General features: G+C 49.4%; 1 protein-coding gene across 1 annotated transcript in view; it reads left to right on the top strand.

Moving 5' to 3' along the window:
* LOC129701301 (adhesion G protein-coupled receptor L2-like) overlaps positions 1 to 22,294 on the top strand; it is a 127,610-nt gene that overhangs the window by 99,109 nt on the left and 6,207 nt on the right. The window contains exon 17 of the mRNA XM_055642466.1: positions 8,215 to 8,311. Coding sequence (XP_055498441.1) covers positions 8,215 to 8,311 — 97 coding nt within the window. The remainder of the gene's footprint in view (positions 1 to 8,214; positions 8,312 to 22,294) is intronic.

The raw sequence follows: 22,294 nt of genomic DNA, 5'->3' as shown, positions 1-22,294 counted from the left end.
TCATTGGAGGACCAGCACCTCATATTTCGCTTGGGCAGTTTACACCCCAGCGGTATGAACATTGACTCCTCTAACTTCAGATAGCCCCTTGCTTTCCCTCTCTCTCCATCTCCTCCCCCTTCCCAGTTCTCCCACCGGACTTACTGTCTCCGACTACATTCTATCCCTGTCCCGGCCACTCCCCTGACGTCTGTCTGAAGAAGGGACTCCAGCCGAAACGTCACCCATTCGTTCTCTACAGAGATGCTGCCTGTCCCGCTGAGTTATAACCATATAACCATATAACAATTACAGCACGGAAACAGGCCATCTCGGCCCTACAAGTCCCTGCCGAACAACTTTTTTTCCCCTTAGTCCCACCTGCCTGCACTCGTACCATAACCCTCCATTCCCTTCTCATCCATATGCCTATCCAATTTATTTTTAAATGATACCAACGAACCTGCCTCCACCACTTCCACTGGAAGCTCATTCCACACCGCTACCACTCTCTGAGTAAAGAAGTTCCCCCTCATGTTACCCCTAAACTTCTGTCCCTTAATTCTGAAGTCATGTCCTCTTGTTTGAATCTTCCCTATTCTCAAAGGGAAAAGCTGGTCCACATCAACTCTGTCTATCCCTCTCATCATTTTAAAGACCTCTATCAAGTCCCCCCTTAACCTTCTGCGCTCCAGAGAATAAAGACCTAACTTGTTCAACCTTTCTCTGTAACTTAGTTGTTGAAACCCAGGCAACATTCTAGTAAATCTCCTCTGTACTCTCTCTATTTACTCCAGCATTTTGTGTCTGTCTACGATTTTAACCGGCATCTGCAGTTCTTTTTGATCTCTTGAGACTGTGTGTGAACAACCTTCGTGACACGTTGAATTGTAAATGGAACAAAGGCATTAGGATTGCTGCAACTGTGCATTGTCTTTGCCCTTGGACCAGGTTGAAAGAGATTGCCTCGGCTTTTATGTGTGTAAGGTATGCATTCACCTTTGACAATAGCAAAGTGCCTCAAAGGATGCGAGTGGCCTTTGAATTACTTTAAGCGAGTATTAGTCGTCAGCGATGTGAGGTTGGCTGGGACTGCAAAAAGAGAAACCCATCTGTAGAAACGAGGAACTGCAGTTAGACACAAGATGCTGCTGTAACTCATCGGGTCAGGCAGCATCTCTGGAGTCAAAAGGCAACAGTTGGCATTTCAGGTCGAGTCTGAAGAAGGGTCTCGACTCTAAACTTCACCTTATCCTCTTCTCCAGAAAGGTTGCCTGACCTGCTGAGTTACTCCAGCACTTTGTGTCTATCTTCGGTGTACACCAACATCTGCCTGGCCCGCTGCCTAATGAGCGTGACGGTTTACATATAAAAGATATATTGAGCGTGACTGTTTACATATAAAAGATACAATGAGCTTGAGCGCCTCATATTCCACTTGGTAGCTTCCAACCCAACAAAGAACACTCCAATTTCAGGTGACTATCAACCCTCCTCCCCCCCTCACTTGAGCCCCACTTGAACTCAAACCGATTTCTCCCCTTCCACCCAAATCCTTTCCTCTAGCTTCACAATTTAATCCCTTTGTTTCAGACCTTTCTCTCTTTACATCAACGGCCTTTGTTCAACCATCTGCCTGTCAACCCCCCTCTGCTACCCTTGTATCCACCTATCGCTCGCCAGGGCTTTGGCCCGCCCCCCCACTCTCTTTTCCTCCTGACCCCCGGATCAGCCTGAAGGATGTTCCTGTCCCACATCCATGTTCTCCAGAGACGTTGCCTGACCCGCTCAGTTACTCCGGCACTTCCTGTCTTTTTAAAAAAATGATACAGAGAGAGAGAAACCATTGACCCTTTTGGAAAAAAAGGCACAGGATCATCTCGGACTTCCACAAACAAAATGGTTTGGTCTCGATCTCCAGTGGCGCAGATTCAGATTCAGATTCAGATTCAATTTTAATTGTCATTGTCAGTGTACAGTACAGAGACAACGAAATGCATTAGATACGCCTCAGTAAATATATCAAGGAGATATATCAAGGAGAAGGCAGGAGAATGGGGTTAGGACGGAGGGGTCGACAATAGACAATAGGTGCAGGAGGAGGCCATTCGGCCCTTCGAGCCAGCACCGCCATTCAATGTGATCATGGCTGATCATCCCCAATCAGTGCCCCGTTCCTGCCTTCTCCCCATATCCCCTGACTCCTCTATCTTTAAGAGCCCTATCTAGCTCTCTCTTGAAAGCATCCAGAGAACCTGCCTCCACCGCCCTCTGAGGCAGAGAATTCCACAGACTCACAACTCTCTGGCTGAAAAAGCGTTTCCTCGTCTCCGTTCTAAACGGCTTACTCCTTATACTTAAACTGTGTGGCCCCTGGTTCTGGACTCCCCCAACATCGGGAACATGTTTCCTGCCTCTAACGTGCCCAAACCCTTAATAATCTTATATGTTTCAATGAGATTGCCCTCTCATCCTTCTAAACTCCAGAGTGTACAAGCCCAGCTGCTCCATTCTCTCAGCATATGACAGTCCCGCCATCCCGGGAATTATACTTGTAAACCTACGCTGCACTCCCTCAATAGCAAGAATGTCCTTCCTCAAATTAGGGGACAAAAACTGCACACAGGTGTGGTCTCATTAGGGCCCTGTACAACTGCAGAAGGACCTCTTTGCTCCTATATTCAATTCCTCTTGTTATAAAGGCCAACATGCCATTCGCTTTTTCACTGCCTGCTGTACCTGCATGCTTACTTTCATAGGTACACAAAAATACTGGAGAAACTCAGCGGGTGCAGCAGCATCTATGGAGCGAAGGAAATAGGTGACGTTTTGGGCCGAAACCCTTCTTCAGACTTACTTTATGTACTTTCCTAGACTGATGTACAAGGATCCCCAGATCCCGCTGTACTTCCCCTTTTCCCAACTTGACGCCATTTAGATAGTAATCTGCCTTCCCGTTTTTGCTACCAAAGTGGATAACCTCACATTTATCCGCATTAAACTTCATCTGCCATGCATCTGCCCATTCCCCCAACCTGTCCAAGTCACCCTGCATTCTCATAGCATCCTGCTCACAGTTCACACAGCCACCCAGCTTTGTGTCATCTGCAAATTTGCTAATGTCACTTTGAATGCCTTCATCCAAGCCTGATGGGATGAAGCTCTTCTTGAAGCTAGGGGTCACGGTTTGTCAGGCTCCCGTGCCTTCTTCCCGATGGCCGGGGTGAAATGAGAGCGTGGCCTCTGATGATGTTGATGGTCCCTTCCGAGGCAGCGCCTCCTGTAGATCCCTTCGATGGTGGGGAGATGGACTGGGCAGTGGTCACCCACTTCTTGCAGTCTCCTCCACTCCTGGGCATTCGAGTTGCCGAACCAGGCCGTGATGCAACCTGGTCAATATGCTCTCTACAAGTCGACATAAAGTCCCTGTCCCACTTAGGAGACCCAAACAGCAACCTCTGGTGACCTTCCCCGCCACCCAAAGGTTGCCATGAGGTCACCGGAGGTTTTGGTCACTCTCCCTAATGGTCGAAAATGGTTCCCACGTGGTTTTAGGCTTCATCTAGGTTGCTGCTATTTTTTCATCAAGATTAAAACTGGCCTCGACTAAAAATAGGTTGTCGATAATTCTTTTAGTCGCAGGTCCAATCATAGAAACATAGAAACATAGAAATTAGGTGCAGGAGTAGGCCATTCGGCCCTTCGAGCCTGCACCGCCATTCAATATGATCATGGCTGATCATCCAACTCAGTATCCCGTACCTGCCTTCTCTCCATATCCCCTGATCCCCTTAGCCACAAGGGCCACATCTAACTCCCTCTTCAATATAGCCAATGAACTGTGGCCTCAACTACCCTCTGCGGCAGAGAGTTCCACAGATTCACCACTCTCTGTGTGAAAAAAGTTCTTCTCATCTCGGTTTTAAAGGATTTCCCCCCTTATCCTTAAACTGTGACCCCTTGTCCTGGACTTCCCCAACATCGGGAACAATCTTCCTGCATCTAGCCTGTCCAACCCCTTAAGAATTTTGTAAGTGTCTATAAGATCCCCTCTCAATCTCCTAAATTCTAGAGAGTATAAACCAAGTCTATCCAGTCTTTCTTCATAACACAGTCCTGACATCCCAGGAATCAGTCTGGTGAACCTTCTCTGCACTCCCTCTATGGCAATAATGTCCTTCCTCAGATTTGGAGACCAAAACTGTACGCAATACTCCAGGTGTGGTCTCACCAAGACCCTGTACAACTGCAATCGAAGCCGGATTTCTTCATAGTCGAGGAAGGTTTTCAACATATGTGTGGGAGATGGTAGGAAGTTGCAGGTCACCTCGATCTTGATTGTTTTGTTTTTTTTGGGTAGTAGGCAAGGTCACCAGAGGTTGCTGTTTGGGTCTCCTAAGTGGGACAGGGGCCTCCGCGGTTTGGTGCAAGGTGCTGCTGATGCTGGTTTAAACCGAAAAAGCTGGAGTAACTCAGCGGGACAGGCAGCATCTCTGGAGAGAAGGAACGGGTGACGTTTCGCGTTGAGGCCCTTCTTCAGACTGAGCTTCCCTCTACGGCTTCAGTGTCCGATCTCGTTGGATAATCTTGCTGTGAAGTAATGCCCCTGTCCCACTTAGGAAACCTGAACGCAAACCTCTGGAGACTTTGCGCCCCAACCAACCAAGGTTTCCGTGAGGTTCCTGGAGGTTTTTGTCAGCCTCCCTACCTGCTTCCACTACCTGCAACCTCCGGCAACCACCTGCAACCTCTGGCAACCACCTGCAACCTCCGGCAACCACCTGCAACCTCTGGCAACCACCTGCAACCGCCTGCAACCACCTGCAACCTCTGGCAACCACCTGCAACCTCCGGCAACCACCTGCAACCTCCGGGAACCACACGGTTTCCTAAGTCGGACAGGGGCTTAACGTTGCATCCAGTGTCCGTCCCAAAAATAATCCCAGCGATTATTGCATGTTTTTCTGCTCAGTGCCCCAGTCTCCAATGAAATGAACAAACAGATTCATTTTTACTAATACTTCACTTTAAGTGAAGTCGACTCGGATTAAAGTCGGTACATTACTTGATTGTATCCCATGATCCTGCATAATCCGTTTATCCCTGATTAACTACACAGAGAGCTTTTTCGATTCACAGCTCTAGCCTGTCATCGTGAGGAGAGAGAGGACCATGCATAATCTTTTCATCTCCGCTGTCCTTGAGCCAGTGGAAGAGTTATTTGGAACACTGAAAGTTTAACAGTTCAGTTTATTGTCACGTGTACCGAGGTACAGTGAAAAGCCTTTGTTGCGCGCTAACCAGTCAGCGGAAAGACAATACATGATTACAATCGAGCCGTCCACAGTGTACAGATACATGATAAGGGAATAATGTTTAGTGCAAGGTAAAATCCGATGAAAGATAGCACGAGTGTCTAAGAAAGAACTGCTGATGCTGGAAAAATCGAAGGTAGACAAAAATGCCGGAGAAATTCAACGGGTGAGGCACATCTATGGAGCGAAGGAATAGGTGACTGTTTTGGGTCTTGATCCGAAACGTCGCCAATTTCTTGCTTATCAGGGAGGGAGTGAGAGAGGGGGAGAGAGAGAGGGAGCAATCTCGTTAGTAGTTCAGGACCGCTCTCTGGTTGTGGTAGGATGGTTCAGTTGCCTGATAACAGCTGGGAAGAAACTGTCCCTGAATCTGGAGGTGTGCGTTTTCACACTTCTGTACCTCTTGCCCGATGGGAGAATGGAGAAGAGGGAGTGGCCGGGATGCGACTGGTCCTTGATTGTGCTGCTGGCCTTGCCGAGGCAGCGTGAAGTGTAGATAGAGTCAATGGAAGGGAGGTTAGTCTGTGTGATGGCTCTGGGCTGCATCCACTCGAGACTTGAAAACATTTTAGCGATAGTCTATTTGCTTTCACATATAGACCGATCATAAACTGAACAAGCCAACTTAGAATAAATCATTGCCCCTGTAGCTATTAAAAAATATACATACATTGCCTGGGATAATCTGTGCAACCGTTCCGTTCTGGAAGATGCAGAATGATTTCAGTGGATGGGTGAAATGTGCTTTAAGTTTCTCAAGCCCCAATGCCTTGGTTCAGTAGAGTTTATTGTCACGTGTACCGAGGTACAGTGAAAAGCTTTTTGTTGCGTGCTAACCAGTCAGCGGAAAGACAAATACATGATTACAATCGAGCCGTCCACAGTGTACAGATACATGATTATGGAATAACGTTTAGTGCAAGGTAAAGCCAGCAAAGTCCGATCAAGGATAGTCCGAGGGTCACCAGTGAGGTAGATAGTAGTTCAGCACTGCTCTCTGGTTGTGGTAGGATGGTTCAGTTGCCTGATAACAGCTGGGAAGAAACTGTCCCTGACTCTGGAGCTGTGCGTTTTCACGCTTCTGTACCTCTTGCCCGATGGGTGAGGGGAGAAGAGCGATTTTAAAGGCAAGGTTTTGAATGTGTCTAGAAACTGAGACGTGTCTGCATCAGGTAACAATAAAAAAAGGAAAAAAAGAGCATAGTCCCATGGAATATCGTGCAAGTGTCACCAGGCAGCGGGAGCTGAGTTAACGATGGACAAACCGTTAAATTCAGTCTCTAGTCAAGTCCAAGTCGAAGGCGTTCAAGTGGTTTATCTTCAACCTTTAAGAAACATTTAGACAGGTACATGGATAGGCCAGGTTTGGAGGGATATGGACCAAATGCAGGCAGGTGGGACTCGTGTGGATGGGACATGTTGGCCGGTGTGGGCAAGTTGGGCTGAAGGGCCTGTTTCTTTGCTGTAAGACTCTATGACGTTAAAGGCAGGAAGGATTTTAGCACAGAATCGCATGCAAGCCTCGTTGGCACGTGGTCCACTGGGGCATGCTATCCCCCACCAAGAAGGTGGCCTCCAGCGGAGATTGGTCTCTCGTCAGGGTCAAGGCTTAGTATAGTCTAAGAGAAGATAGACACAGAGTGCTGGAGTAACTCAATGGGTCAGGCAGCATCTCTGGAGAAGATAGACACAAAGTGTTGGAGTAACTCAATGTTGAAGAAGGAACTGCAGATGCTGGAAAATCGAAGGTAGACAAAAATGCTGGAGAAACTCAGCGGTGAGGCAGCATCCATGAAGCGAAGGAAATAGGCGACGTTTCGGGTCGAGACCTTCTTCAGACCTTTCTTCAGTCTGAAGACGGGTAACTCAGCAGGTCAGGCAGCAACTCTGGGGAAGATAGACACAAACTGCTGGGGTAACTCAACTGGGTTAGGCAGCGTCTCTGGAGAAAAAGGAATAGGCGACGTTTCGGGTCGAGACCCTTCTTCAGACTGTGCCAATCTCTCGCTGGAGAGAGGGAGGGGAAGTTCGTCAAAGTGGGGAGACCTGGAGGAGATTTCGCAGCGGAGCAGAGCAAAATGTTGGAACTGTGGCTACTTCATGCCCCAGATACACACAACATGCTGGAGTATCTCAGTGGGTCAGGCTGCGTAGTTCAGCTTAGTTTATTAATATCGTGTGTACCCCCCAAGGTCAGTTTATTATCCTCATGTCTAACTCGAGGTACAGTGAAAAGCTTTTTGTTGCGTGCGATCCAGTCAGCGGAAAGACAATACATGATTACAATCGAGCCGTCCACAGTGTACAGATGCATGATAAAGGGAATACTGTTCAGCGCAAGGTAAAGTCCAGCAAAGTCCGTTTAAAGGTCCACAGATCTGAGAGGAGATTCAGAAGAGCTTAACTAAGACTAAGATATGCTGCTGTAGGAGTCGAGGTTCCTAAGAGAGGAGCGATTGGAATGTGTAGGAAGGAACTGCAGATGCCCCGGTTTACAGCGAAGACAGACACAAAACGCTGGAGTGACTCAGCGGGACAGGCGGTGTCTCTGGAGAGCAGGGACGGGCGACGTTTCGGGTCGAGACCCTTCTTCAGACTCGGGGGGCAGAGAGAGAAACGAGAGGTGTGGAAGGGTGAGGGGTGAAAACGAGAGGTCGAGGGGGGAAGATGGTCGAGGAAGATGCAGCGTAGATGGGAGTGCCGACAGATCGGAGACGCAATTGAGCGCCGACATCCCCTTCGAGCGCGGGGGGGAGCGAGACTGAGACGTGAAGGTCAGCAGACGTGCCAGAGCTCAGTCCCGACCCGGCAGGCTTCAACGTGCAAGAGCGGCCTATATATATATTTTTTTCTCTCTCTCTCTCTCGGAGTTTTTTTTTGTTTTTTTTTCTCTCACCTCACCTATCTGACCTGTTTGCAGAGTCGGATCAGAAGGATGTGGAATGACACAGTGAGAAAGCAATCAGAATCTTCCTTTATCTCAGGTGAAATCAACAGCACCTCGACACTAAACCAAGGTCAGTTCCTGGTAGTAAGAAAACGAATTTTCACAAACACTCGTGTCTCTCCAAATGTCATTTTGTTGCGCGTCCTGACGTCTCCCGCGGAAATCTGTCGAAACAAAGATACTTTGCTGGCCCAAAACGCCCGCCCGTGACATCTCTGTCCCTCCGTCTCAGAAGATGGCAGCAACTTCTTAAACTCAAGGCCAAGGGAAAAGAAGAACCTTTTCTTTTCCTTATTTTCATATCCAACCTGCTCTGCGTGGGATGGGCCCGTGAAGTATGCAACCAGCTGCCAGTGGAGGTAGTTGAGGCAGGGACTGATAAATCGCAACGTTGAAGAAACAGTTAGACAGGTACATGGGTAGGGACAGGTTTGGAGGGATATGGGCCAAACGCGTGCAGGTGTTTAGGGCCCGCACGGTGGCGCAGCGGTAGAGTCGCTGCCTCACAGCGCCAGAGACCCGGGTTCGATCCTGACTACGGGTGCTGCCTGTACGGAGTTTGTACGTTCTCCCTGTGACCTGCGTGGGTTTTCTCCGGGTGCTCCGGTTTCCTCCCACGCTCCAAAGACGTGCAGGTTTGGACTGTAGGTTAATTGGCTTGGTGTAAATGTAAAAAAATTGGCCCTTGCGTGTGTGTGTGTGTGTGTGTGTGTGTGTGTGTGTGTGTGTGTGTGTGTGTGTGTGTGTGTGTGTGTGTGTATGTGTGTGTGTGCGTGTATGTGTGTGTGTGTGTGTGCGTGTGTGTGTGTGTGTGTGTGTGTGCGTGTGTGTGTGTGTGTGTGTGTGTGTGTGTGTGTGTGTGTGTGTGTGTGTAGTGTGTGTGTGTGTGTGTGTGTGTGTGTGTGTGTGTGTGTGTGTGTGTGTGTGTGTGTGTGTGTGTGTGTGTGTGTGTGTGTGTGTGTGTGTGTGTGTGTGTGTGCGTGTGTGTGTGTGTGTGTGTGTGTGTGTGTGTGTGTGTGTGTGTGTGTGTGTGTGTGTGTGTGTGTGTGTGTGTGTGTGTGTGTGCAGGATAGTGTAGGTGTGCAGGGATCGCTGGTCGGCACGGACTCGGTGGGCCGAAGGGCCTGCTTCCACGCTGTATCTCTAAACTAAACATAGGTGGGACGAGTGTAGATGGGGCATGTTGGGCCAGTATGGGCAAGTTGGGCCGAAGGGCACTGTTTCCACACTGTGACTTTATGATACTGCAAACACATGTAAATGTAATCAGAAAGAACATTTTGGGGGGATTTCTGTTGACCCCGTGATTTTACCCGGGCGGGGGGGTCCCTATCAGCTCAGGAAAATCCCAGGCTCCAGTTCGGGCCTGTCACAAGATGAGGGGGGCAAGGGAGGTTCTGAGGGAGACGTGATGGTGTGGCCATGATTGAACATGGAGTCTAGACAATAGACAATAGACAATAGGTGCAGGAGTAGACCAATCGGCCCTTCGAGCCAGCACCGCCATTCATTGTGATCATGGCTGATCGTCCCCAATCAGTACCCCGTTCCTGCCTTCTCCCCATATCCCCTGACTCCGCTATTTTTAAGAGCCCTATCTAGCTCTCTCTTGAAAGCATCCAGAGAACCGGCCTCCACCGCCCTCTCAGGCAGAGAATTCCACAGACTCACACCACTCTCTGTGAGAAAAGGTGTTTCCTCGTCTCCATTCTAAATGGCTTACTCCTTATTCTTAAACTGTGTGGCCCCTGGTTCTGAACTCCCCCAACATCGGGAACATGTTTCCTGCCTCTAGCGTGTCCAAACCCTTAACAATCTTATATGTTTCAATGCGATTCCCTCTCATCCTTCTAAACTCCAGAGTGTACAAGCCCAGCCGCTCCATTCTCTCAGCATATGACAGTCCCGCCATCCCGGGAATTAACCTTGTAAAGAGTCTAAAGTTCCCAACTACGCACGTGCAGGCAGATGCCAGAACTAACCATGGCTGTGAGTTGCAGCACCTCTAATAGTAGTCATATGGTTTGCACAGTGGATTTTGGCCCAAAACCTGTACTCCCGTGAATACAAGGCCTGGATAGAGTGGATGTGGAGAGGATGTTTCCACTAGTCAAGAGTCAAAGTGTTTTATTGTCATTAGTTCCAGATTGAACAATGAAATTCTTGCTTACTGCAGCACAACAGAATATGTGAACATAGACCACTGGTGTGGGAGAGTCTCTGCCTCAGAGGGCGGGGGAGGCCGGTTCTCTGGATGCTTTCAAGAGAGAGCTAGATAGGGCTCTTAGAGATAGCGGAGTCAGGGGATATGGGGAGAAGGCAGGAACGGGGTACTGATTGGGGATGATCAGCCATGATCACATTGAATGGCGGTGCTGGCTCGAAGGGCCGAATGGCCTACTCCTGCACCTATTGCCTATATCCGAAGAAATGGAGGAAAGGATTGGGACTAAGTAGGTGGCTGTTCAGAACAGGCATGTGTGAGTGAGTGTAGTGAGTCCATTGCTGCTGAACTATTCCATTCCCTGCCTAGTTTTAGTGTTTAGAGATACAGCAGGGAAACAGGCCCTTCAGCCCTACGAGCCCATGCCGACCATCGATTAACACTGGTACTGTTATTCCTTCTCATCCGCTCCCTACACAATTTACAGAGGGGCCAATTTATAAGTTTTATTACAAAGTTTATGTGATGGGAGCAGAATTAGGCCATTCGGCCCATCAAGTCTACTCCGCCATTCAATCATGGCTGATCTATCTCTCCCTCCTAACCCCATTCTCCTGCCTTCTCCCCGTAACCCCTGACACCCGCACTAATCAAGAATCTATCTGCCTGCCTTGAAAATGGGAAAAAAAAACCTGTATGTCATAAGAGTTCTTGTTTGGTGTGGCGTGCACAGCCTAAAGTTGTAGGACATCTCTTCCGTTTTTGCACGTCGAGTTGATTGCATTAGTCGAAACACGTGAAGATTGCAATCTTCCACACCTCTCACAGAGTGAAACAGCATGGAAACAGGCCCTTCGGCCCAACTTGCCCACACACTGGCCAGCAATGTCCCAGCCACACTAGCCGCCCGGTTATTGAGAGGGAGGTCTACACGCTGTGGTGGTCCTTGGCTATGGCACCACCACAGCCCCTACCAACAGTAGACCCTTCTCCCCCATCACACTTCCCACAGCACTGAAGATCATAAGGTCATAAGGAATAGGAGCAGAATTAGGCCTTCAAATCCACACCGCCATTCAATCATGCCCGATCTATCTCTCCCTCCAAACCCCATTCTCCTGCCTTCTCCCCATAACCCCTGACACCCGCACTAATCACAAATCTACCTATCCCAGCCTTAAATATATCCACTCACCTGGTCTCTACAGCCTTCTGTGGCAAATTCCTCCTCATCTTCTTTCTAAAAGTGCGTCCTTTTATTCTAAGGCTGCGCCCTCTGTCCCGAGACTCAAATGGATGCAGAATTGAGGTTACTATAAGTCCAGATGGGATCTTATTTAACGGCAGCGAATGGCAGTGTCGTGCAACGACTTTGAGGGTTCATATTAAATCAGTTATGCACGCAAAACTTGAGCCATATGTAAGGTAGACACAAAGTGGTGGAGTGACAGCGCTTTGTTACAGAGATAGGTTGAATAAGTTAGGTCTTTATTCTCTGGAGCGCAGAAGGTTAAGGGGGGACTTGATAGAGGTCTTTAAAATGATGAGAGGGACAGACAGAGTTGATGTGGACAAGCTTTTCCCTTTGAGAATAGGGAAGATTCAAACAAGAGGACATGACTTCAGAATTAAGGGACTGAAGTTTAGGGGTAACATGAGGGGGAACTTCTTTACTCAGAGAGTGGTAGCGGTGTGGAATGAGCTTCCAGTGGAAGTGGTGGAGGCAGGTTCGTTGGTATCATTTAAAAATAAATTGGATAGGCATATGGATGAGAAGGGAATGGAGGGTTATGGTATGAGTGCAGGCAGGTGGGACTAAGGGGAAAAAAAGTTGTTCGGCACGGACTTGTAGGGCCGAGATGGTCTGTTTCCGTGCTGTAATTGTTATATGGTTATATGGTGACTCAGCGGGTCAGGCAGCATCTGATTAGTAACGGTGTTAGGGTGTGTGCGGGGAGAAGGCAGGAGAATGGGGGGGTTAGGAGATCGAGAGTCATAGATCAGCCATGATGGTGGAGTAGACTTGATGGGCCGAATGGACTCATTCTGCTCCCAGAAGTTATGAACTTCTCTGGAGATAAAGGAAGGGTGACATTTCGGGTCGAGGCCCTTCTTGAGATTGAGAATAAGGCGGAGTAGGGGGGGGGAACTGTAGGTGAGAAAAGATCAGGACGATGACCTTGGGCATGGAGTTTTGTTGTTGGTTCGGGCAGGTGTAATCACAAGAGGGAACTGTGGAACTGTTGGGGGGGGGGGGGGGGGGGTGGTGAAGGGGGCAAGAGAGGGTGGGGGGGGGTTAGTTGAAGTTACACCAAGTTAGATAATTAAATGTTCATGCTAAGCTACCCAATCACACCCTGTTCTGTATTGGTGTTGACAATAGACAACAGGTGCAGGAGTCGGCCATTCGGCCCTTCGAGCCAGCACCGCCATTCAATGTGATCATGGCTGATCATCCCCAATCAGTACCCCGTTCCTGCCTTCTCCCCATATCCCCTGACTCCACTATCTTTAAGAGCCCCACCTAGCTCTCTCTTGAAAGTATCCAGAGAACCGGCCTCCACCGCCCTCTGAGGCAGAGAATTCCACAGACTCACCACTCTCTGTGAGAAAATATGTTTCCTCATCTCCGTTCTAAATGGCTTACCCCTTATTCTTATTCTTAAACTGTGGCCCCTGGTTCTGGACTCCCCCAACATCGGGAACATGTTTCCTGCCTCTAGCGTGTCCAAACCCTTAATAATCTTATATGTTTCAATGAGATTGTCTCTCATCCTTGAGGGTCTATTAGAATAGGATGGGTGGACACCAAAGTCATCTCTTCTATCCTTAGATGGACCCAAAATGCTGGAGTAACTCAGCGGGACAGGCAGCATCTCTGGAGAGAAGTGTTGGGCGACGTTTCAGGCCGAGACCCTTCTTCAGACCCGAAACGTCACCCATTCCTTCTCTCCAGAGATGCTACCAGTCCCCGCTGAGTTACTCCAGCATTTTGGGTCCTCTCTGCAATTCCTTCCTACACAATGGAATGGGTGGGAGGCTGATTTGTGTGGGAAGGAACTGCAGATGCTGGTTTACACCGAAGACAGACACAAAATGCTGGAGTAACTCAGCTGGGACAGGCGGCATCTCTGGAGAGGAGGAATGAGAGATGTTTCTGGTCGAGATGCTTCAGTCACGAGCCGAAACGTCACCCATTCCTTCTCTCCAGGGATGCTGCCAGTCCCCCCTGAGATACTCCAGCATTTAGTGTCTGGCTTCAGCTGGATGTTGATAGCGGGCACAGAATATCAAAGCAGTTTGTTTGCTGAGCTATTAGCGAGAACAAAAGGCAGTGTTGGCAAGCTCGAAGTGAAATAATTATCGGGTGATAAGTTATCCCGGGCCTAAATATTAATGTGATGTTTAGCTACCTTACTTCAGTTGGTTAAAAATAAGGAAAATAGTTATTAAACACAGTTTGAGGTTGGTTAGTCAAAGTCAGAAATAGAGAGTCAGAATTAAAGGGCGTACCTTTAGAAAGGAAAACATCGAAAATAGACAATAGACAATAGGTGCAGGAGTAGGCCATTCGGCCCTTCGAGCCAGCACCGCCATTCAATGTGATCACGGCTGATCATCCAAAATCAGCACTTCTGCCTTCTCCCCATATCCCCTGACTCCGCTATCTTTAAGAGACCTATCTGACTCTCTCTTGAAAGCATCCTGAGAACCGGCCTCCACCGCCCGCTGAGGCAGAGAATTCCACAGACTCGCCACTCTCTGTGAGAGAGGTGCAGGAGTAGGCTATTCTGCCCTTCCAGCCAGCGCCGCCATTCAATGTGATCACGGCTGATCATCCAAAATCAGCACTTCAACTCCCCCTCCCATTCCCAATCCAACCTCTCTGTCCTGGGTCTCCTCCATTGCCAGAGTGAGCAACAGCGGAAATTGGAGGAACAGCACCTCATATTCCGCCTGGGTTGCTTGCGTCCGGATGGCATTAACATTGAATTCTCCCAATTTTGCTAGCCCTTGCTGTCTCCTCCCCTTCCTTAACCTCTACTTCACATCCAAAACCAATACCCCATTCCTGCTTTTTCCCCCATTATCCAATGATCCCGTTAGCCCAAAGAGCTGTATCTGATTCTCTCTTGAAAACATCCAGTGAATTGGCCTCCACTGCCCTCTGTGGCAGAGAATTCCACAGATTCACAACTCTCTGGGTGAAAACGTTTTTCCTCATCTCGGTCCTAAATGGCCGACCCCTTATTCTTAAACTGTGTGACCACTAGTTCTGGACTCCCCCCCCCCCCCCCCCCCCCCCCCAAAAAAAACATCAGGAACATTTTTCCTGCAAGGAGATGAGGAGGAATTTCTTTAGTCAGAGGGGGGTGAATCTGTGGAATTCACTGTCACAGAGGCCAGGTCAGTGGATATTTTTAAGGCAGAGATGGATAAATTCTTGATTAGTACGGGTGACTGTCCAGACTTTCATTCCTATCCAGCTGGCTTTCTTGACCTCTGATCCCTGACCCTTTCTTGACCTCTGAACCCTGACCCTTTCTTGACCTCTGCTCCCTGACCCTTTCTTGTCCTCAGCTCCCTGACCCTTGGGCCACTTGTTGTGTTGGCTAAGTGCTGGAGGAACTCAGCGGGTCAGGCAGCATCCGTGGAGGGATAGACGGGCAGCGTTTCAGATGGGGGCCCTTCTTCACAGGGTTCCAGGCCCCGAAACATCGTCTGCCCGTTCCCTCCACAGAAGCTGCCTGAACGGATGAGTTACTCCAGCTCCCTCTTGTCCCTGCCCAGAGTCGGTGAATCGAGGACCAGGTTCAAGGCGAGAGGGGAAAGATTTAATAGGAACCTAAGGGGTGACTTTTTCACGCAATGGGTTTGGGGGAGCACGGAACGAGCTGCCGGTGGAGGTTGATGAGGGCTGCCATAACACCACTTAAAAGGCACTTGGGCAGTTACATAGATAGGACAGGTTTAGAGGGATATGGGCCAAACGCGGGGCAGGTGGGACTAGCATAGATAGGAGGCAAGTTGGGCCGAAGGGCCTATTTCGATACTGGGTGACTCTACCACTCCCTGACTCTAAATGTGGGCAGGTGGGACTAGATAGGACATTCTGGTCGGCATGAGCAAGTTGGGCCGAATGGCCTATTTCCTTACTAAATGGCCCTGTGACATCATGTCTATTTTTAATATGAGACTTTCCTTAGTATGGGAGGAGATTCTGTTTAAATTCATGTCCCTGTCAGCTGAATTTAAAACATCAGTTCAGTTCAGTCTAGTTTATTGCCACGTGTACCGAGGTACAGCGAAAAGCTTTTGTTGCGCGCTAACCAGTCAGCGGAAAGACTATACATGATTACAATCGAGCCGTCCACAGTGTACAGATACATGATAAGGGAATAACGTTTAGTGCAAGGTAAAGCCAGCAGAGACCGATCAACTTTCCAGATAGTCACCAATGAGGTAGATAGTAGTTCAGGACCGCTCTCTGGTTGTGGTAGGATGGTTCAGTTGCCTGATAACAGCCGGGAAGAAACTGTCCCTGAATCTGGAGGTGTGCGTTTGTTTTCACACTTCTGTACCTCTTGCCCGACGGGAGAGGGGAGAGAAGAGGGAGTGGTCCTTGATTGTGCTGCTGGCCTTGCTGAGGCAGCGTGAGGTGTAGATGGAGTCAATGGAAGGGAGGTTGGGTTGTGCGATGGTCTGGGCTGCGTCCACAACTCCTCTCTGCAATTCCTCGCAGACTCAGATGGAGCTGTTCCCAAACCGTGGCGCCACGCATCCCCTATAACATGCGTTCTAGTTTTAACGGCCACGGCCTCATGTTTACCGAGAGAGTCACGGACAGACAGGGCCCACCTTCGCTAACTCGTGTTTGAAAGATTTGGAAAAAGATTAACAAGAGAACGACCAAGACTGACACCTCTTTTTCTGTCCTGTTACTTTAGGAATGACAAGCAATTATCTGCTCACAAACCCTCTTCTCCGGCCACATGGTACTAACAACCCTTATAACTCCCTGCTTGCTGAAACTATTGTCTTTAATGCCCCGTCAGCTGATGTGTTTAGCTCACCAGGTGTGCCTGCTTTAACTTTTGTACCAACACTGTTAACATAATTTTTCCGGGGCATGTGTGTGACTGGGCAGGGTGTCAGGAAGGGAAGTGCGGGAAGGATTTGTGGTCGGAGTTACACCAGGGATGGGGAACAGTTGCTTCAGGGGGGATCGGGTCTCAAGGGGTCGCTTGTAGGTGAAGGGGAACAGATTTAATAGGAATCTGAGGGGGTAACCTTTTTCACACAGAGGGAGGGTGGTGGGTGTATGGAACGAGCTGCCAGAGGAGGTAGTTGAGGCTGGGACCATCCCAACGTTTAAGAAGCAGTGAGATGGATAGGACGGGTTTAGGAGGGAGGGATAGGGGCCAAACGCGGGCAGGTGGGACTAGTGTCGCTGGGGACATGTTGGCCGGTGTGGGCGAGATGGGCCAAAGGGCCTGTTTCCACGCTGTGTCACCTCACGACGGTGGCTCTATGACTAAAGAGATTTGTAGTTGTAGGCAGACCCCCCCCCCCCCCCCAATCACTTCCTCGCCCCCCCATCTCCTTCACCGCCATCCCCCCCCCCCGACCAAACACACACAATCCCAATCTTCTTCTTCCCCTTTCCCCTTCACTCTTCTCCTTGGTCTTCCACACCTCCGGCCCCAAACACCCAACATGATCAGCCATGACCATATTGAATGGCGGTGCTGGCTCGAAGGGCCGAATGGCCTCCTCCTGCAACAATTTTCTATGTTTTTATGCTCCCCTTGGTCCAAACACTTCCATGTTCCCCACCCCACCCATCACACACCCGCACTTCACCATCAACCCCCCCCCACCTCTTGAACGCACCCCCTCATCACCCCCACCCATCCCATCCCATTCCCTGAAGCCTGGTAGGTTACATCTGCCGGGAAGCTACCACAATGCACAACCTCCATCCTCTCGAGCTTGGGGTGGAAGGCCCTGGTAACCAAGGGCAACCTCCATTTTTCCCCCCCCCCCCCCCCCCCCACTCCAAAACTCTTATGGTGGAACTTTTGGACCAGGGGGGCATAAAAAACATAGAAAATTGTTTCAGGAGTAGGCCATTCGGCCCTTCGAGCCAGCACCGCCATTCAATATGGTCATGGCTGATCATCCCCAATCAGTACCCCGTTCCAGCCTTCTCCCCATATCCCTTGATTCCATTAGCCCTAAGACCAAAATCTGACTCTCTTGAATACATCCAGTGAATTGGCCTCCACTGCCTTCTGCGGCAGAGAATTCCACAGATTCACAACTCTCTGGGTGAAAAAGTTTTCCCTCATCTCAGTCCTAAAATGGCCTGCCCCTTATTCTTAAAGTGTGTGACCCCTGGTTCTGGACTCCCCCAACATCGGGACCATTTTTCCTGCATCTAGCCCGTCCAATCCCTTAAGAATGTTATATGTTTCTAGAAGATCCCTCCTCTCATCCTTCGAAAATTGCAGTGAATTCAAGTCCAGTCGACCCATTCTGTCATCATCCAGCGCTTCATCACGACCACAGGAGACCTCTCACAACCATCCAGCCTGTATGGTCGTGAGCGGTCTCCCCTGGTCTTGAGAGGTCTCCCCTGGTCTTGAGAGGTCTCCAAAGAGTCGTAGCGTCTTTCTGGTCGCCACTGAATTTTTAACATGTTGAAAATTTCGGCGACCTGTGACGGTTGCCAGCAGTCGCCTGTAAAGGTCGTGTAAGTGGGACAGGCCCTAAGTCTCCCTCTCACCACCTCTCACCACCTCTCACCACCTCTCACCACCTCCCACCACCTCACACTACCTCCCACTACCTCTCACTACCTCTCACCACCTCACACTACCTCTCACCACCTCCCACCACCTCTCACCACCTCCCACTACCTCACACTACCTCTCACCACCTCTCACCACCTCTCACCACCTCCCACCACCTCCCACCACCTCTCACCACCTCTCACCACCTCTCACCACCTCTCACCACCTCTCACTACCACCTCTCACCACCTCTCACCACCTCTCACCACCTCTCACCACCTCTCACCACCTCCCACCACCTCTCACCACCTCCCACCACCTCTCTCACCACCTCCCTCTCACAGCAGTAGGCCCCGTACGGACCTCCATAGATCATCTCTGGGCACGGCCACCACATCTTTTGATTCCAAAACTTAATTTCCAAAGCCAGAGAGAGAGCGAGAGAGGGAGGGAAGGAAGGAGGGAGAGAGAGAGATAAGAGGGGAGGGGGGGGGAGACATAGAGAAGGAGAGAGAGGGAGAAGGGGAGAGAGAGAGGGTGGGGGGGAGATGGAGATAGGGGGAGAGTGAAAGAGTGGGAGAGAGGGAGAGGGAGAAAGAGGGAGGGGGAGTGGGATAGAGATAGATAAAGAGAGAGAGGGAGAGGGGGAGGGAGAGAGGTGGAGGGAGAGAGAGAGGGAGAGAGAGGGAGGGGAGGGAGAGGGAGAGAGGGGGAGAGAGGGAGAGGGAGAAAGAGGGAGGGAAAGGGGCAGAGAGGGAGAGGGGGAGAGGGAGAGGGAGGGGAGGGGAGGGGAATTAAAAGCATGCGTTTGACAAATGTTGATTCTAACCCAAGCTTGCTTCTATTTTCACTGCTTATCTATTATTCTCTCCTTATGCTTCCCTCTAGTGACCTACAGAGAGACAAGTATGGGAGTCAAACTTAACTTTGCCTATCAAATGTAAAAAAAAATTCTGGCATGCTTGTTTCCTTTTTATTTCTTCTTCTTTCATTATTATTTTTGAAACGAGGCATTTGGTGAAGCATTACTTGCAGGTCATGGATGAGATGCAGGGGCTTAAGGGGGCTGTTTGCAGAATTGGATGGTTGGGGATGAGCCTCCAATGTGCGTAGGCCTCAGGCAGCGATTACAAGGTCAAAACTGTGATAGGAGCAGAATTAGACCATTCGGCCCATCGAGTCCACTCCGCCATTCAGTCGATGGCTGATCTATCTCTCCCTCCTAACCCCATTCTCCTGCCTTCTCCCCATAACCCCTGACCCCCGTACTAGATTATGAATCAAATCTAAGAAAGCCAGGCATTCTTCTCATCTTGTGTCTATTGGGATGAAAGATGGCAGATGGAGTTTAATGCTGATAAATGTGAGGTGCTACACCTTGGCAGGACAAATCAAAATAGGACGTACATGGTAAATGGTAGGGAATTGAAGAATACAGTTGAACAGAGGGATCTGGGTATAACCGTGCATAGTTCCTTGAAGGTGGAATCTCATATAGATAGGGTGGTAAAGAAAGCTTTTGGTATGCTAGCCTTTATAAATCAGAGCATTGAGTATAGAAGCTGGGATGTAATGTTAAAATTGTATAAGGCATTGGTGAGACCAAATCTGGAGTATGGTGTACAATTTTGGTCGCCCAATTATAGGAAGGATGTCAACAAAATAGAGAGAGTACAGAGGAGATTTACTAGAATGTTGCCTGGGTTTCAGCAACTAAGTTACAGAGATAGGTTGAATAAGTTAGGTCTTTATTCTCTGGAGCGCAGAAGGTTAAGGGGGGGACCTGATAGAGGTCTTTAAAATGATGAGAGGGATAGACAGAGTTGACGTGGACAAGCTTTTCCCTTTGAGAATAGGGAAGATTCAAACAAGAGGACATGACTTCAGAATTAAGGGACAGAAGTTTAGGGGTAATATGAGGGGGAAGTTCTTTACTCAGAGAGTGGTAGCGGTGTGGAATGAGCTTCCAGTGGAAGTGGTGGAGGCAGGTTCATTGGTATCATTTAAAAATAAATTGGATAGGCATATGGATGAGAAGGGAATGGAGGGTTATGGTATGAGTGCAGGCAGGTGGGACTAAGGGGAAAAAAAGTTGTTCGGCACGGACTTGTAGGGCTGAGATGGCCTGTTTCCGTGCTGTAATTGTTATATGGTTATTCAACGGTTGTTTCCTTCCGTAAGGTTATGAGAGGAGGGGGGACCTCATTGAAACGTACGGAATAGTGAAAGGCCCGGATAGAGTGGATGTGGAGAGGATGTTTCCACTAGTGGGAGAGTCTAGGACCAGAGGCCACAGCCTCAGAATTAAAGGACGTTCCTTCAGGAAGGAGATGAGGAGGAATTTCTTTAATCAGAGGGTGGTGAATCAGTGGAATTCATTGCCACAGACGGCTGCGGAGGCCAAGTCAGTGGATATTTTTAAGGTGGAGGTAGATAGATTCTTGATTAGTGCGGGTGTCAGGGGTTATGGGGAGAAGGCAGGAGAATGGGGTTAGGAGGGAGAGATGGATCAGCCGTGATTGAATGGGGGAGTAGTCTTGATGGGCCGAATGGCCTAATTCTGCTCCCATCACCTATGAACTCATGGTGTGTTGTCCCAACCTGGGTGACTGGGAACAGGGCTAGATCCGGCAATGGGCCGATACTGTTCAGGGTTAGGATTAAGGGGTTATATGTAGTCTGAAGAAGGGTCTCGACCCGAAACGTCACCTATTCCTTTGCTCCATAGATGCTGCCTGACCCGCTGAGTTCCTCCAGCATTTTTATCTACCTAGGGCTAGCATTAAGTTTGTGAGTTCAGCTTTATTCTCATCACGTCTTCCGAGGCACATTGGACAGCAAGTCACCCAAATAGATCAGATAATGCAAAGATTGACACAAGAAAAGCTGGAGTAGCTCAGCGGGACAGGCAGCATCGCTGGAGAGAAGGAATGGGTGGTGTTTCGGGTCGAGACCCTTCTTCAGATCCTCTTGGTCCTGACCAGAAACGTCACCTGTTCCTTTTCGCCAGAGATGCTGCCTGTCCCGCTGAGTTACTCCAGCTTTTTTGTGTCTACCTTCGGTTCAAACCGGCATCTGCAGTTCCATCCGACATGGATCAGATAATCGCGACTAAGTTAAACTCGAGTATCATAGGTAGAGCAATGGGGAAGATACAGAGTGCAGAATATAGAATACAGAACTCAGCATTGGAGCGTATCAGTTCCAGAGACAAATGAAAAGAAACATTGACAATAGGCGCAGGAGTAGGCCATTCGGCCCTTCGAGCCAGCACCGCCATTCAATGTGATCATGGTTGATCATCCCCAATCAGTACCCCGTTCCTGCCTTCTCCCCCATATCCCCTGACTCCGCTATCTTTAAGAGCCCTATCCAGCTCTCTCTTGAAAGTATCCAGAGAACCTGCCTCCACCGCCCTCTGAGGCAGAGAATTCCACAGACTCACCACTCTCTGTGAGAAAAAGTGTTTCCTCGTCTCCGTTCTAAATGGCTTATTCCTTATTCTTAAACTGCGGCCCCTGGTTCTGGACTCCCCCAACATCGGGACCATGTTTCCTGCCTCTAGCGTGTCCAAACACAAAGGGTTTCGGCCCGAAACGTCACCTATTTCCTTCGCTCCATAGATGCTGCTGCACCCGCTGAGTTTCTCCAGCATTTTTGTGTACCTTCGATCTTCCAGCATCTGCAGTTCCTTCTTTAACACTTAATAATCTTATATGTTTCAATAAGATGCCCTCTCATCCTTCTAAACTGCACAGAGTGTACAAGCCCAGCCGCTCCATTCTCTCAGCATATGACAGTCCCGCCATCCCAGGAATTAACCTTGTAAACCTACGCTGCACTCCCTCAATAGCAAGAATGTCCTTCCTCAAATTTGGGGACTAAAACTGCACACAGTACTTTTGTTTAGTTAAGAGATTAGGCACGGAAACAGGCCCTTCGGCCCTTCGACCAGCGGTCCCCGCACACTAAAACTATCCGACACACACTAGGGACTACCCGCAAACCTGCACGTGTGGGAGGAAACCGGAGGTCCCGGAGAAAACCCACGCAGGTCATGGGCGTGGGGGGACGGGACGGGACGTGCAAACTC

Source organism: Leucoraja erinacea, chromosome 10, assembly GCF_028641065.1.
Source record: "Leucoraja erinacea ecotype New England chromosome 10, Leri_hhj_1, whole genome shotgun sequence".
NCBI lineage: Eukaryota > Metazoa > Chordata > Chondrichthyes > Rajiformes > Rajidae > Leucoraja > Leucoraja erinaceus.
This window is presented reverse-complemented; position numbering and strand designations above follow the sequence as displayed.